The sequence below is a fragment of the Amphiura filiformis genome, chromosome 10 (genome assembly GCF_039555335.1).
Source record: "Amphiura filiformis chromosome 10, Afil_fr2py, whole genome shotgun sequence".
Taxonomy (NCBI): Eukaryota; Metazoa; Echinodermata; class Ophiuroidea; order Amphilepidida; family Amphiuridae; genus Amphiura; species Amphiura filiformis.
Genome location: NC_092637.1, coordinates 68,601,162 through 68,617,035, shown reverse-complemented (window position 1 = coordinate 68,617,035; position 15,874 = coordinate 68,601,162). Strand labels below are relative to the sequence as shown.

At 37.0% G+C, this 15,874-nt stretch overlaps 1 protein-coding gene across 1 annotated transcript; it reads right to left on the bottom strand.

The window, feature by feature from the left end:
* Positions 1–5,874: 5,874 nt before the first annotated feature.
* Positions 5,875–14,157, bottom strand: LOC140162078 (uncharacterized). The gene is made up of 5 exons (XM_072185368.1): positions 13,422–14,157; positions 12,803–12,913; positions 11,319–11,429; positions 11,113–11,223; positions 5,875–5,972 (listed from the first exon to the last, which is right to left on the bottom strand). Exons 1-5 carry the CDS (start codon positions 14,083–14,085, stop codon positions 5,875–5,877), a joined length of 1,095 nt encoding a protein of 364 aa, XP_072041469.1. The 5' UTR covers positions 14,086–14,157.
* Positions 14,158–15,874: the final 1,717 nt, after the last annotated feature.

The following is a 15,874-nucleotide window of genomic DNA, read 5'->3' as shown; positions in this document are numbered from 1 at the left end:
GCCATCAGCACAGTCTTCAAACCCATCACATGCCCAGTCTTTGAAGACACATGGTCCATCAACGCAGAAGAATTTATCTGGTGGGCATGTTGGAGCTGAAGACAGCAACAAAAAACAAAAACATAAATCGGTTTGCATTTTCTATGTCATTGCGTGCGTAATCAGGACACACTAATGAACCGTGAAAAAGGTGATTGACTTGGAAGCTCATTTTTTAGGATTGTTGCACATAACCAGTCGTGGACCTTTACGTCTCTCATCTAGTTCAGAAAGTCGCAATAACTCAAAAATTGCTTTTAAACGTGAATGATGTATACGTGTATGGTATGCCTATCTAGTGGTATGTGGGGAGAGATTTGCATGTTTAGGTTATCTTGTTTGTTAGCTTTGCTTTGTTTTTCAGTTTACATGTAGTCGGATTCATGCCATGTCTTTCATAGCTAATGTCTCCGCAGTCGTTATTTCCATTACAAATAACAATAATACACGTAATACATTTAGCATTAACGTCAGTGTTTTTAAGCTTACAGTTCAATACGTTTTGAATCAAATTTGATTTTGAATACATATATCTATAGGGCCTATGGTTATAGCTTACACGTTATAAAAACTTGTGTTGGTATTCTGAGATCATAAGGCTCAGGTTCTCCTTGTCCTTCAGTTGCTATGACTACGTGAGTGTCAATGTTATACATCGTGCTTGGTGTCAATCCTGTAATCGTATAATTTGTACCAGCTTCAGCAGGAACATTAACTGTTTGTGAAGGCCCGCCATCTCGTGGAGTTAATGTTACAGCATAGTGTGTGATGTTTCTTGGAGGGTTGCTTTCTAGTGCCGGCGGAGGCTCATCCCAAGTTAGTGTGACCGATATTCCTTCTACAATGGCAATAGATGGTGATGGTAGATCTGAAATTAACATTATAAAAGCGTTTTACACTTAGCTGCATAGAGGGAGGCATCTGTTTCTGCTCTGCTTCAAGCGGACATTTTATAATTTATAAAGCACAAATAGTAAACTAGTCCATGGCAAACTCTTTTGGATGTTTGTAAACAGTGGCGTGGCGACGGGGCGCAGAGGGGGCAAGTGCCATGGGCGCCAACTAGAGGGGGGCGCCGATTTAACCAATTCCGCATCGATTCTGCGCCCCTCTACGTGATGAGTTTGTGTGCATTTCAGCAAAAATACTAATTTAAAAGATCAATTTAAGACCGAAATTCACTGAACTTCTTTATAACCAAAATAACACAGAGCGTAATTGTTTCAAGAATTGGGTGAAGGCGTTATTATGTATCTTTGACCCCGGGTGCCACAACCCCTAGCTTCGCCACTGTTTGTAAAGACGAAAGGGTCATTTAGGAATCAGATTTATGCGGATCTGTGTCTGTCTGTCCGAGAGTTATTGACTTTTTACTTTTTACTTGTTAATTAGGTTGAAATAGTCATTCCTTTATATCATTTCATTTGATATTTAGGATAAAATTCGGTGAAACTCAATTTTACCTATACTTTTGTACATAGCCAGAATTTCCCATATTTGCGTGGGCGTGCTCACATTATGACGTCATAACGACATTATGTGGGGAAATGTGTGTACTTATTTTGATATCACAGGATAGAGGAGAAATGTTTAATATGGGATGAGACAAACAATGATATTTTTTTAAATTTATTATCACATCATTGACCTGCTCCAAAATTCACGAAACAAGCTGACAACATTTCCTTCTCTGGACACTGAAAACAAAGCAATGGGATTTTATTGCAACTTTCAAATATTGGTTTACGTTCATTTAAATGTACATGTATGATAATGATAAAATTTTAATAAAGAATATATTCTTATTTGTTTTCCACAAAATGTTAGTTGATCACATTATATTCTCCTTTATATTTTGAGCCCATAAATGAGGTATAACAAAGAAAATTGTTATTTCCTTCCAGCGCCTATAATGGCTATATTAGCTCGCGGATTGTTATTGAGGTTCACACAGCTGAGACGTATAAATAAGACGTAAGAGGAATAGCACTACACACAGTTTTACGTCACTGATGCAATTATACACATCAATCGATCGATTCTCTCGTGATAAAACCGGAAATCTCTGATGTTAAACTTACGTCACTATTGTATTTTACAACACCATTGGGCATTTCAACCATGCAAAAAGGTAGAAATGTATATGTATTTACCTAGTAAAGGTTTTGTGATACATATCTTTAACCCTGAGCCAAATTTTGTAACATGGACTACGAAGGGGTTGAGGTGTGGTTTATTACACATTTCCAAAATGGTTGTTTTTTCTCTTTTTTTTCTCTTAAGATCGGGCACGAAGGATCCAAATGAAACCATCTACAATCTGACCAACACCATCCATGGTACGAACCATCCGTTATCATGGTTATGTACTCTGAATGCCGTAAGCAGTTAAATGTTAAGGAGAATCGCAACATGGAATTTATTTATATATTATCTGTGATCTATATGAATTTCATGCAAAGAGCAAAGCAACAATTTAAATATGTCATTTGGCTTATCATTTCAAACATAGCTTACCGACGCAAATTTGAGTTTCATCGCTGTTATCTCTACACTGGTTTATTCCATCGCAAACATTTTCTGTGTCTATACATCGGCCATTTAAACAATAGAATTGGAATGGACAGGTAGCACAGAATGCTTCGTCTTCATCACCGCCATCAGCACAGTCTTCAAACCCATCACACGTCCATACTTGAGACACACATGTTCCATCAGCGCAGGAGAATTCATTTGGTGCACACGTTGTGGCTCCAAATTCCGTACTTTCTGCTGTTGTTGGAGTAAACGCTGAAACATAACACGTTAAAATTATTCTTTTAAGATGTTTGAATGCTATAGTAATTAAAAAAGTCGTTTAAAGTAAAATTACTTTCAATTTGTTCTGAATCAAATAATTCTTACTTTGAATATTATAGTTCTAGCTTACACGTTTCAAAAACCTGTGGAGGTATTCCAAGATCATAGGGCTCAGGCTCTACTTGTCCTTCAGTCTCTATGACTACACGCGTTTCAATATTATACACCGTTACTGGTTCCAATCCTGTGATAGTGTAATTTGCATCACCTTCAGCAGGAACGTAAACAGTTTGTGAAGGCCCGCCATCTTGTGGAGTTAATGTGACAGCATAATGTGTGATGTTTCTTGGCGGGTTGCTTTCTAATGCCGGCGGAGGTTCGTCCCAACTTAATGTAACAAACATTCCTCCTACATTGGTTATATATGGCGATGGTAAATCTGAAATGAACAATTGTTTCTAATGGGTTTTAGACTTAGGCGATAGTTTTAAATTCCATCTTATTAGTGAACTAATGAATGACATACCTATTTGTTAGAAAGAAATTATGTGACATTTTATAAATATTTTAATTTTGTGGCCGTTTTTAAGAATGAAGTTTACATCAGAGTTAACATGCAAGTCTATGTAGAGAGTTGTCAATGAAAGAATTTTTACCTCAATTTTCACTCAGTCTTGGGTTTTTACTAAAACAATCAAATGTACACAATATATGCTTCAAATGTATGGATATGCCCTTCAACAGTTCACAAATAAGACATGGTCCTCCAAACAACTGTCCTATACCTCGTTGCTTAAAAGAAACATCGGCGGGAGATTCATGAAACCACAATATTAACAAGGTGTTCCAAATTTGTTAGGATTAATATTAAAGTACGATGCGTCAAATCCCATATACTTATCCTTAAATCATGTTACAAAGTTGGTTAGATGTGACAAATAGATCTTTTATGAATCTTTGTTCTGATTTTACTCTCACTCTTTTTATCATAATAGTGTCTTGTTAAAGTGACTAAATGTTAAGAAGATGTATTTTATTCTAATAACAGTTTTGCGATATACAGTAAGCAAAAGAATTAAGGTAGCAGTTGTGTTCACCCCTGTATATCCTAAATAAAGACAAATGTGTCAAAATTAAAACAAACAGCCGATGCCTGTACTCCTTAGCTCTGATGTAAGACCTTAGTTGTTGAAATTGGTTGAGAATTAAAGAAACGGTAATCCAAAACCTAATGAAGATACAAAATAAAAAGTTGCACTTTCGTGTTCTAATCAATGAAAGCACAACAATTGTTTTTCGTGCTAATCAATGAAAGCACAGCGCTAGTTCTCTTGTTCGCGAACGCTCTATGTACAAATCAATAGGGCATGCAATGTGGCAAACTGCAACTTTTAACTTGGCATCTTCCTTGGGTTTTTGGATCGCCGTGTCTTTATTTCTTGAACAATGTAAACGAATGAGGTCTTAAATTCGAGCTAAAAGATGCAGCTATTGGCTGTTGGTTCCAATTATGACATATCTGCCTTTGTTTAGGATATACAGGGGGTGAACGTAACTGGTACCTTAATTTTTTGGCTTACTGTATATCATTAGGGTTAATCGTCGGGTGAGTGCACACAGTTTGTCTGTGTAATTTTTGTCGAAGTATCTTTTGGTTGAGTATAAAAATGAAGGCTCTAACTTCAAAGGCTGCTTTGTGCAACATTCATTTGAAGAGGAGCAATAACCTTGCCAATCTAATAACATTGGACCACTAGAATAGTTATAACAATTTTTTGGTTATCTTAAAAAAAATAATTGCAAAACTCTTTAACCTCCCACGTGCGAAAAAGAAAATAATAAATATATATATATTTTGTTCCAAAAGGAGCTAAATCCAATGGCACCCATTTTTAAACTTTGCATTAGAGAATTTTTCGGGGACAAAATGATGTTGAAAATAGTTAGAAAATAAACTAGAGTTACAAAAATATCCATTCCAATCGTTATATGTCATTTAAACTTAAAATGTTAAAATAAACCTGTAAATGTGACACAAGACAGATATTGAATTTAGCGCCTTTTGGAAACAAAATTTCAAATATAGATAGACACGGATATTTTAGAAGTCTTAAATGCAATTAATTTTGTTTTGTTAAGGGATCTGGAATGAGCGTTTTGAGCGTTTCGACAGTATTTTTTGTGGGACATCAGAGCACATCAGACATATCGAATTGCATTCTGAATACGAAGAATGTCTTTCTGATATCAAATATTTTTCATTTTCTGAAATTCACGATATAATACAAATTTTATGACAAATATTTGATATTTTTCACATTTTTGATATATAACAGTCCTCGAAGTAAATTTTATAAATCTAATGACATATTCTTAAAGTGTATGTAGCTGGGAGGAAAAGCCGACGATCAATTGAAAATTTGGACCTTTTATATTGAAGATATGGATTTTTTTCCCAAAAAGACCTAATTTTTTTTAGTGTTTTGGGAAAAAAATCCATATCATCAATACCAAAGGTCAAAATTTTCAATTGATCGTCGGCTTTTCATCCCACCTACATACACTTTAAGTATAAATCATCAGATTTATAAAGTTTACTTGAGTACTACTAAATATCAATTTCAAAAAAATCAAAATTATTTGATATCAGAAGGACATTCGTCGTATTCAGAATGCAATTCGATATGTCTGATGTGCTCTAATGTCCCACAATAAATACTGTCCAAACGCTCATACCCCATCCCTTAAGTAATTAAAAAAAAACATATTATTTTAACACAAAAACGCTTTCTTGCAAAATTAGGAAAATGGTTCGAAATACTTTCTTACGACGAAATGTGCTTTTAAATTATTTTCTGTTAGATTTGGTACGCAGGACCTCCGGATAGGACCCAACCCAGCCCTTATGTACTCCGATATTTTCATGCAAGGAGGAAAGCAAAATTTAAAAATACCATAGATTTAACATTTCAAATCCTACGTATAGCTTACCGACGTCGCAAATTTGAGTTTCATCGCTATTATCTCTACAGTGGTTTATTCATCAGCACAGTCTTCAAACCCATCACATGCCCATACTTTGGACACACATGTTCCATCGGGGCAGAAAAAATCATCTTGAGTACACGTTGGGGCTGAAAATATTAATAAAAGGAAGTCATCGCTACAATTATTCACAGCTCGAGTATACACTCTACTGTCTCAATATAAAATTACAGGATGAATTAATTTTGTTATAAATTCTTAAGCACATACTGAAATCACACTATATTAAAAATGAATATGTACACAATATACAAATGTACACAATGAGTATGAACACAATCTGTTTTCTGCATATCAGTGCAAACTGCGTTTGATTCGTTTCAATGGCTAGACAGCAAAGAATGATATAACGCATGTCACAATGCAGTTCATTCAGAGTGTTCCCATTAACAATTTTTATATGCGCCCATTCTTAATTGAGTTTGTTGATGTCAATATTCGTTTCTCATCAATATCTAGATATTTTTCATTTACTTTGTAGGTGCAAATACGTTTACTAATTAATATTTGTTATTATAACAGTAATTTAATAGTGCATCATACAGACTGCAACGTATAATTTGTAAAGAAATAGTTTCAAGTTAACAATACTTGTACTCTATGCCAGCGCACTGAATGGTCTATTGTTCTATTGTGTCCGATTTGAGCGCTGACATATTGGAAAATGTCAATATTCATGAGAGTGTACATTCAACGTCCAATTTTCGAAATTGGGTGACTTGTGCTTGGCAGGTGTAAAATACATCTGACTGGGCGTTTTAAATACGTAACGCATAAAGCCATTGACATCATCGAATGGCTGCCTATAGTGCTGTTAGTGTTAGGCCTATGTGGGGGGGGGGGGGGGCTGTGTTTAGTTTCTATAATAATTATTATAAGGCCTACATTTATTTGTCATTCCTTTCTTTTCCTTTCTCTGTACTTATTCTTTCATTGCTAAAGTATCACCCCCTCTTCTTATCTCCCTTCATACTTTTTGTCCCCTCTCATTCCTATCATTTTCCTTACCTTTCTATTCATTTACCTCTATTTATTTATTTCTCTTCATTTCTTTCTCTTTCTCTCTTCCTCCAGCCCCCCTCTCATTCTTCATGTCCCCTCCTCCACCTCTTCCTCCCTCATCCCTCCCAAGACCTCTCACAAAAGAGCTGCCCCCCCTTCAGTACGCCACTGTTTATGACATTCTCCTTATTAAAATAAAATAAAATGTATTGTGAAACAACTTTTATATGTATACGTAGCTACATGTATTACCATTATACAGTACTATAGACATGCAGACATGGCAGCCTTGATGTGTAATCATTCAGCAAGCGCATTCAATTTATTTAAATGAAGGACCTACAGTCAGTGGGGTGACAACGAACTGTACATCAGCGGCTAATGTGTGCCTTTTGTGTTTACGGCTACTCAATCACACCCTTGGGTTTTATGGTAAGAAAGGGTACTTTTTGTTCCAGTAAGCGCTTTCACGCGACTTTCGTTTGATCACTTATTGACAGTAGCCTGCTAGGTAAAGCGTTAATACACTTCCCAAACAAAAGGTACCTTTCGATGAATAGCTTGTCAGATTTCAAATCGGCACAAGCGAACAATGCGTTACATAATCTATTGCCTCTCCATCTTTAATAGCTCCATGCTCTATGCAACCAGACATGACATTTCTCCTGTTTGTCACTTAATGGAGGAGGGTTTAGTAAGCTCAACACTGAGAAAATGCTTGACAATATGATAAGTAAGAATATGAATGGTAGAACTATGAATACACATAAGCCCACACCCACACAAGAATTGGATATCAAACAAGTCAGATCAGAATGAGCACGTATGAAGAGTATCCTGGTCAAACTTGGAATGAACGTGCGTTGCGTAAACATCCAAACAGCCATTTCTTTGTAACCACGGAAACAAATCGAACACAATTTACATTGGCGTGTAGGAAACGAGCTGTTGTCAGGCGGCGGATGATATGAAAGCAAGGGGGTGACACTAAATTCACGGTTGTTCTATTAGCAACGCAAAACCTATGGAAAATTCCGCTGATTTACTAGCTAGAAAGTGAGGCCAGTTATCGATCCGTTATAACTCGTTATGAATAATTCATGTTCGACCCCTTGGATCATGTTAATTGAGTTTGGCAAATAACAACGTTGTTAGTTTTGCAAACTTTGCCTGTTCAATGAGAGTATAGCGCGCCCCAATACATCTGGGCACAAACCAGGCGAAAACGATCCAGTTTAATGAAATGGCGGACGGATATTCCCATCAGGCACCAGTGATATGTTTTTTCAAAGAAAGTCTACTAATTTGATATGAAATGACATTTTGCAATAGCAAAGTCAAAATTAGGACTTGAGGTCAATATTATGAAGGAAATACGTGACAGAGGCAAGGTGTGAAACACAAGTAGTATTTGAAGTTAAAATAACCTTTGATACCCGACCTGACCTTCCATAGCTTTCCATCATGGCGCCTATTTCAATATGCTCTCAAGTAAAATAAAATACCAAACTGCACTAAGCAGACAGAATGTTACTTGGCTCCCAGCATGAATTATTGATTTTATACGGAGGTAAAGAAATACACAGTTGCCTGCAAGCCGTGCACCATACTCTAAATACTTCGGTAAATCTGAATAATGGTCACATGTAGACATATCACGTGTTCGGGAAATCACGTGGCAACATTTTAAGATTTCAGACTTGTTTACTAGTTAAATTGTCATTTGTACTATTGATTATTTATCTTTGTTAATTAATATATCTTTTAAATGCTGATAAATCGTGGTTGGCTGCCCATATTATATGTTAAATTCAATGTTTTATGAATATAATTCTACCACGCAGAGGGGTCACACAGCATAATTTCACACTACACGATTTAGCTAGATGGAGCTCTGCATTTCAAATTCACGTCAATTTCAAAGTTTATACACTTAATATATTTAATATAATACTTATTTTTTTGTTATAACAAACTGGAACACGAAATATACTAGCTTATTACCTATACAGAAAGGGGATTTATACACATTCACTCAGCAATTTGACATGCCTGGCGCATCAAGACATTCTCTGTCTGGATAACATGACTGTCGCCCTCAATACGTCTGAGCACAAATTTAAATAACAATACGCTATTTACATATGAATGCGGCTTCATGCTAATTTCTAGCGCCGCTTCCAGGCCTATTCCGTGTTGAAAGGGAGAGACGGCAAAACTGCTCAGCCGTATGGGCGCACACCACCAATTCAACGTCCCATTGAAACACACGTGAAACACGCCTTTCTTTGCGCGATTTTAGACTTTTTCGGCAATAAACTGACTATAAAAATACTACCAATCGATTGCAAATCGATGCAAATTTAATATATGTTTGAATGTACGGGTAGTCTTGTGATTAATTTTCGAGATATGGGCGTTTAAAGGCTTAATGTACGATTTCCTTCAAATTTTTAATTTGTCATTATATACTCAAAATGCTGAAATAATACTAGTAATAATGATCGGGAATGGTTTCTGTCCATTTTGAGCTGAAATAACGAGGTAACGTGAAAGAAACACTGCTTGTTATTTTGGCCGTTTAACACGCAGTTCTATGGGCGGACATAAAGTCATAATTTCTTGAATTATGACTTTATGTCGAACTTTGCTCTGTTTACCTACAAACACAACAAATTTGGCTGATTCCATTTAGGTGCAAGTTGTGACATGTGTAAACATTACAAATATGCAAAAAAATCAGGTTTGAAAAAAATTAACCAAATTCATATTATAAGATCGTACATTATGACTTTAAACAGTACCATGTCCAAAAATTGTGTTTTTCAACTTTTTGGGCAATCCAAGTTCATGTATAGGTCTCAATCCTTTATTTAAGCTATAACATGCTTCTCTTTTTGATTACAAATCCACAATGAGGCCAGAACTACCTCAAAAATGATTCTGTTTTTACCGGAACTCATTAGGGTTACACAAATGGCGCATTGATTTGGTGGTGTGCGCCCGTATGGCACTTTCCACACAATCCGAACACGGAAGTAAATTGCTAGTGAATTTCGCAGCTGCCATGATCACTGGTACGCGCCATTTAATTTGCACACTGCGTGATCGGAGTCTAACCAACACGGCGAATTTGAAACAATCACAGCGACTCTCACCCAGTAATAATCAAATTTTTACTGTATTTAATTAATTTGAAGGTTAGTTTTGTGAGGTTCATTATCGACCCCAACGGTTTTAGCTTGTATGAATATTATTTATTAACATAGGCCTACTTGTTTGTGATATTTTAAGCGTTTTAAAATTTCAAAATAATCCCATTCAATTACACGGCCGATGAAGGAAATTTACTGAATTTAGAGAATGCATTGCGCCCACCACCTGGCTGTTGCTACACTTGTTGTTGTTGTTGTTGTTGTTGTTGTTTTGCGTGTTTTTTCTTCTTCTTTCTTTAGATTGTTTTTTATTGTTTGTTTTTTTAATTCTGTGATTTCAACAGTTTAAAGTTATTTCTTCTAGGACACACTGTATATGCAAGAGGCATCGACAGTTCAGAGTTACTCCTAAATTGGCTACAGAATTAGATAGCTGATGGTATACCAGAATGCTGATGGGGACATTATGAAACATCTGTTTGAAGCATATGTATGCAGATCTTCCGAAGTTGACAGAGAAAATCAGACAAAAAGAAGGACACGGTTTGCTGGTCACTGCTGCAGAAACAAGACTGAATCTGTATCTAAACTGAACCATTGGAGCCCAAAGCATGAGAAGGGCTTACACTAATCTAAATTTATGTTTGCATCCTAACGCAAGATACTAGAATGCGGACATACGACACTGCGAAGCGAGAGAAGAAGCTGTGGAGACCCGTCATTTCTATATAAACTTTTCAAAATAGCCCCACATTCAATTTATAGGGAGGTTAAGATTATGCATGTAGGTAATTTTTAAGGGCAAAAACAGTTTTGAAGTGCCGACCTACACATACGTCACCCTCCCGCAACAATCCCGGTACCAGGTATAGGGATGAAACGACGACTACTCCTTTTGAACACTAACTTCACTAAAAAATCAGTTATTGTAGTGGTACCTAATTGTTCTGCTGTAGTGAATGATTCTGTCATAGCCCGCCATTTTCATAATAACAAGCATAATAAATCAACGATAACATATCAAACACATGCGCAGATTGTGTCACACCAAGCTTAGCATACGTTTATTTACCTGGCTCAGTTGTCACTGACAAACCCGTTGTCGTAAATGACTCAGTTGTACCTAATTCTTCTGCTGTAGTGAATGATTCTGTCGTAGCCACCATTTTCATTTTGGTTGGACCTAAATTAGAAAAAAGCCTAAAAATCAACATACAACATATTGAAAACATGCGCAGATTGTGTCAAATAAAAATAAGCTTGGAATATGATATGTACCTGGCTCATTTGTCACTAAAAACCCCGCTGTCGTAGATGACACGGTAGAACCGAATTGTTCTGCTGTAGTGAATGATTCTGTCCTAGCCGCCATTTTCATTGTAGTTGGGCCTAAATTAGAGAACAAGCATAAAAAATCAACATACTGGACTGGGATCATACGACATTGCGATGCAAGAGAAGAAGCCATGGAGAGCCGTCATTTCTATGTAAACCTTAACATATAGGTAGGTTAAGTCCACTGCACACTACTCTTCGCCATACATAAATTCGCCCAGTCCCATTTCCCAAATATGAAATTTAAAAATAAGTGAATTTCAGTTTGGCAGAGGTGGGCCTCGAACCCACGCCGCAGCTGCATACAGATATGTCATAATTGGAACTTGCAGCCAATAGCTGCATCTTTTAGCTCTAATTTCAGACCTCATTCGTTAAAATTGTTCAAGAAATAAAGACACGGCGATCCCAAAACCCATGGAAGATACCAATGTAAAAGTTGCAGTTTCCTTCATTGCATGCCCTATTGATTTGTACACAAAGCGTTCGTGAACAAGAGAACTAGCGCTGCGCTTCCATTCATCCATAAACCCGCTTAGTGAAGATTAAACCGAAATATGCAGTACTAAACCATTATAGTAATCGATTGTCCAATGCACATTTCTTACCACGTGATAATATTAATTCAATGAGCGATCGAATTGTCCGCTAATCCAATCGATAATGACGCTATTGACATACACGGGCGGAGCTCCACTGACTGAGTTTTGGGGATTTTTCACTGGTTTGCTATCATTTACTCATCATGGCGCTCCACCGTTATTATAAGGACTATGCTAATAATTTAAAGATTGACATGTAGAAAATAAACCATACTTGATTGACAGAAAGTACTAAATTTGTACCTATTACGGTTTCGTGGTACCCCTCTTCCAAACGCGACCAAGTCAGGGCGTCCCGGTGAAGCAAAATGTGCATTGGATTAACACGGGAGTTTGGATAAGATGGTAGATTATTTAAAGCTTGTACCGGATTAAAAATGTTAAGAGCTTTTATACTTTTTTGATATATGACACTAGTTCATCTCCTATACCCACAGCACAGCGCTACCAGTACGGGTCAATTACCTATGTGAGTGCTAGTGCCCCTGTGTTGTGTGCATACATGTAGTTAACAATAACTGCATGATGTGATTAGCACGTTAAAACTAGCGTCGTGGTTCACACTGAATAGAACATAAAAGTGCAACTTTTGATTTCGTTTCTTCATTAGGTTTTAGATCACCGTTTCTTTAATTCTCAACCAATTTCAACAAATAAGATCTTAAATCCGAGCTAAAGCGTACAGGTATTGACTGATTGTTTTAATTTTGACATATTTGTCTTTATTTGGGATATACAGGGGTGAACACAACTGGTACCTTAATTCTTTGGCTTGCTGTAAAACATTACATTAGAAATGAAGCTTGGTATATAATAATAGTATACCTGGCTTAGTTGTCATTGAAAAATCCGTTGTTGTAGATGACTCAGTGATTCCTAATTGTTCTGCTGTAGTGAACGATTTTGACGTAGCTGATATTTTCATTGTGGCTGGACCTAAATTAGAGAACAAACATAAAAAATCAACATACAACATATTGAAAACATTCGCAGATTGTGTCTAAAATAATAACAAAGGCCAACACTAATCTATGTTGACACCCTAACGCAAGACATTTGACTGGGCCCCTAGATTAGTGATATCAAATATCCACGTAACAACTATTCTACACAGTAAAACTGACGTTGTACTTTATTAACATGTTCTATGTATAATACAGGGAGTAAAGATTTGTTAATATCGATATTTTGGGGTAACACCTAGATAATAATGCATTTAAATCTCACTATTTTACGTACTACACTTTTTAGAAACTGAGCCGAGTACAAATGGAAAGTGCAGAATGTAAAGAAATATCGCACCAAATAACAAGCTGTGTTCAAATCGCAAGTACGTTTATTTATTTATAAGTTAAGATTTCAAATAATATCTATCTAACACGGTGAAATATAAATTCCTATAACAAACCGCATCACTATGTGCTGAATTTTAGTAGTGTATTACCTGGTCTGTTATCGGGAGTCATTGCAGCTTTGTCAGAGCTCATTACAGCTTCTTCAGTACTCATTTCCGCTGTCGTTACATGGCCTTCATAATCATTAACAACATTTTGCAAACAGCAATTCTTCATGGACATCAGTTGTTGGTTTAACAGTTCTATCTCAGTTGCTTGCTGGTCCAGTACAATCGGTAATAATGAATGAGAAATGTTCTGAACATCTGCTTGTTGGTTCTCTAGAACAGATACCACAGAATTCATAGTCGACGTCATATTTTGCAGTAGAGTCACAACTTGACTGAAAGTATCCGCCATCTGTGATTGAGTATCTGCTATCTGATTCAGTGTGCGATGCTGATTGTCGAGGCTGGTCTTTGTCTCGTCATGATTATATTGCTGGGCTTCAAGCTGACGTTGAAGCACTTCAATAGTATTATTTCGGTATTCATTTTCTTTCGTCCATTGATTTTGCAAGAGCAGAATGATTTCTGGTAACACAGATGCCATGCCATCTGCACTATTAGTAGCTGAAGTATTGGTTACATTTTGTAGTAGAGAGTTGGTATCTTGAAATCCTGGGGAAACAGCTGTTGTTTGACAATTGATGCCACCAAATAGTGCCATGATAGTAGAGACCATGATCATAAACTTCATCGTAGATACTGCCATTATTATGAACTTACAGGATTATGAAGTTTGTTAAAATGATCAAAATAGTACTGTCAACAGACTAAGCATTAAATGGAGTGCTTCCAATCTAGTTTGGCATTAAATATATAACAATACTGACTAAGGTTGTTCCTGGTTCATGGGGTCATATCTATTGTCATGGTGCTTGGTGACTTATTGTTTTGTTTTGTTGTTGCTAAGTGAAGTCACCTTGTTCATAAGCATAACGTTATGCATAAAGGGTTATTAAGGGAGTGTTCATAAATACTTTGGTGGGGGTCGGAGAAGCTGACACTTGCCCTTGAAAAACAATACTCACCCCATAACGGAAGATTTTAACAAATCTCCCTCCTCCTAAGAAGGAAAAAATATAAGACCGTCCCCGCTAGTGTAGGTCTGAAATAATTTATAGTAGACAGAGACCATAGACTATTAATCAAATAACATTGGCTTATCAGGAGGCAGGTGTCAGATGGCACAGATATAAACATTCCGGGGGGCATAATCCTGGCCCGGTTTTAATGGAACAATTGCCCCCGGGGGGGCACTCACATTTCCCAGCTATACGGGTATGTGCCGCGGCGACGACCCCCTTTTTCAGAGCCGCTGGCCGTTCCTTAGACCCTCTGAATTCATTGTTTGCCCGCTCTGAAGCCCAAAAATGTTTCTAGCCGTTCCATAGACCCTCAGATCATCGATTTCCGCTCTCATCGGCATCTTGAGAGGCGTGTTTTCTGTCCTACCATTTCAAGCCCAAAAGCAGACCCAAAAGCTACTTTTGCGAGCCCCCAAAGGGAATTTTCCATTAATTTCTTTCCCATTGAAACACATTGTAAAGTGAACTTTGGGCGGGATTTTGGGCTCCTTTTAGAATGGCAACACTGGTTGACTGATATAAACATTGCAGCACTGCACGACCGCGATGGCTCCAGCTGGTGAACATTTAGCTAGAAATAAATGATTTTGAGATCTCTTTTGGGAATAAAATTGCCAAATATGAGGAAAAGTACCTTAAATAATTATGTACACATCCTTGCAGCTCTCCATAAACAATGAATTAAAAGGTAATTTACGATCTACTGGTCTAGTGAAATCGGGAGTGGAATGGCTGTCAAATTCTGCACACTTCACTCAATCATCTCATGCATAGATAAGCATGGCAGTTCAATGTTGTCTAAATGTTTTTCTTTTCGGCACTGAAAAAAATAATTCTTGTGGATTTGTTTTTATGGTGGGCTGCTGCTATAATTATCAGTAGGCTAATAGCATAGATTGAAGGTCTACAGGGTCTAGTAATTTTTGATTTGAATGCTGTTTTGCTTTGTTTGTTGAGGTTTCCATCGTATTGGCCAAACCAGACCTATTTTGCATTAATGGTTTTCCTGATTAATAATTTAATGCACAATTCAAAGTGAAATCGATTCCTTCAAAAATCTGTGGCAAAAACGCAACAAAATTGAACCCTGGTTTGGCCTGCGGGTTTAGTTTCCGAGATTTTTCGGATTTCGGCAGCCGATCAGTTCCCAAGACCCCCTTTTGGTCGGTCAATCAGTTCCCAAGACCCCCTTTTGACCGGCCGATCAGTTCCCTAGACCCTCCTTTTTGGCTGTCCGATCAGTTCCTTAGACCTCAAGTTCGAAACTGGCGGTGGCACACCCCTACCCAAAAAAAATTTGAGTGCCCCCGGGCAATTGCCACGAGGTGCGCCAAATTGTTCACGCCCCAAATCAAGGTGAAATTGGCTAATTCTAAATTTTCAATATTTCAAGGTGTTTATATACCAGGAATA

Bases quoted from the DNA above. Each gene is read 5' to 3' on its own strand.
- LOC140162078 (XM_072185368.1), bottom strand. From the start codon at position 14,085: ATGGCAGTATCTACGATGAAGTTTATGATCATGGTCTCTACTATCATG. The intron at 11,430-12,802 runs GTATACTATTAT...TCTCTAATTTAG, and splicing joins TTCAATGACAACTAAGCCAG to GCCCAACTACAATGAAAATG. The intron at 5,973-11,112 runs GTAAATAAACGT...TAATATTTTCAG, and splicing joins GTCAGTGACAACTGAGCCAG to CCCCAACGTGTACTCAAGAT.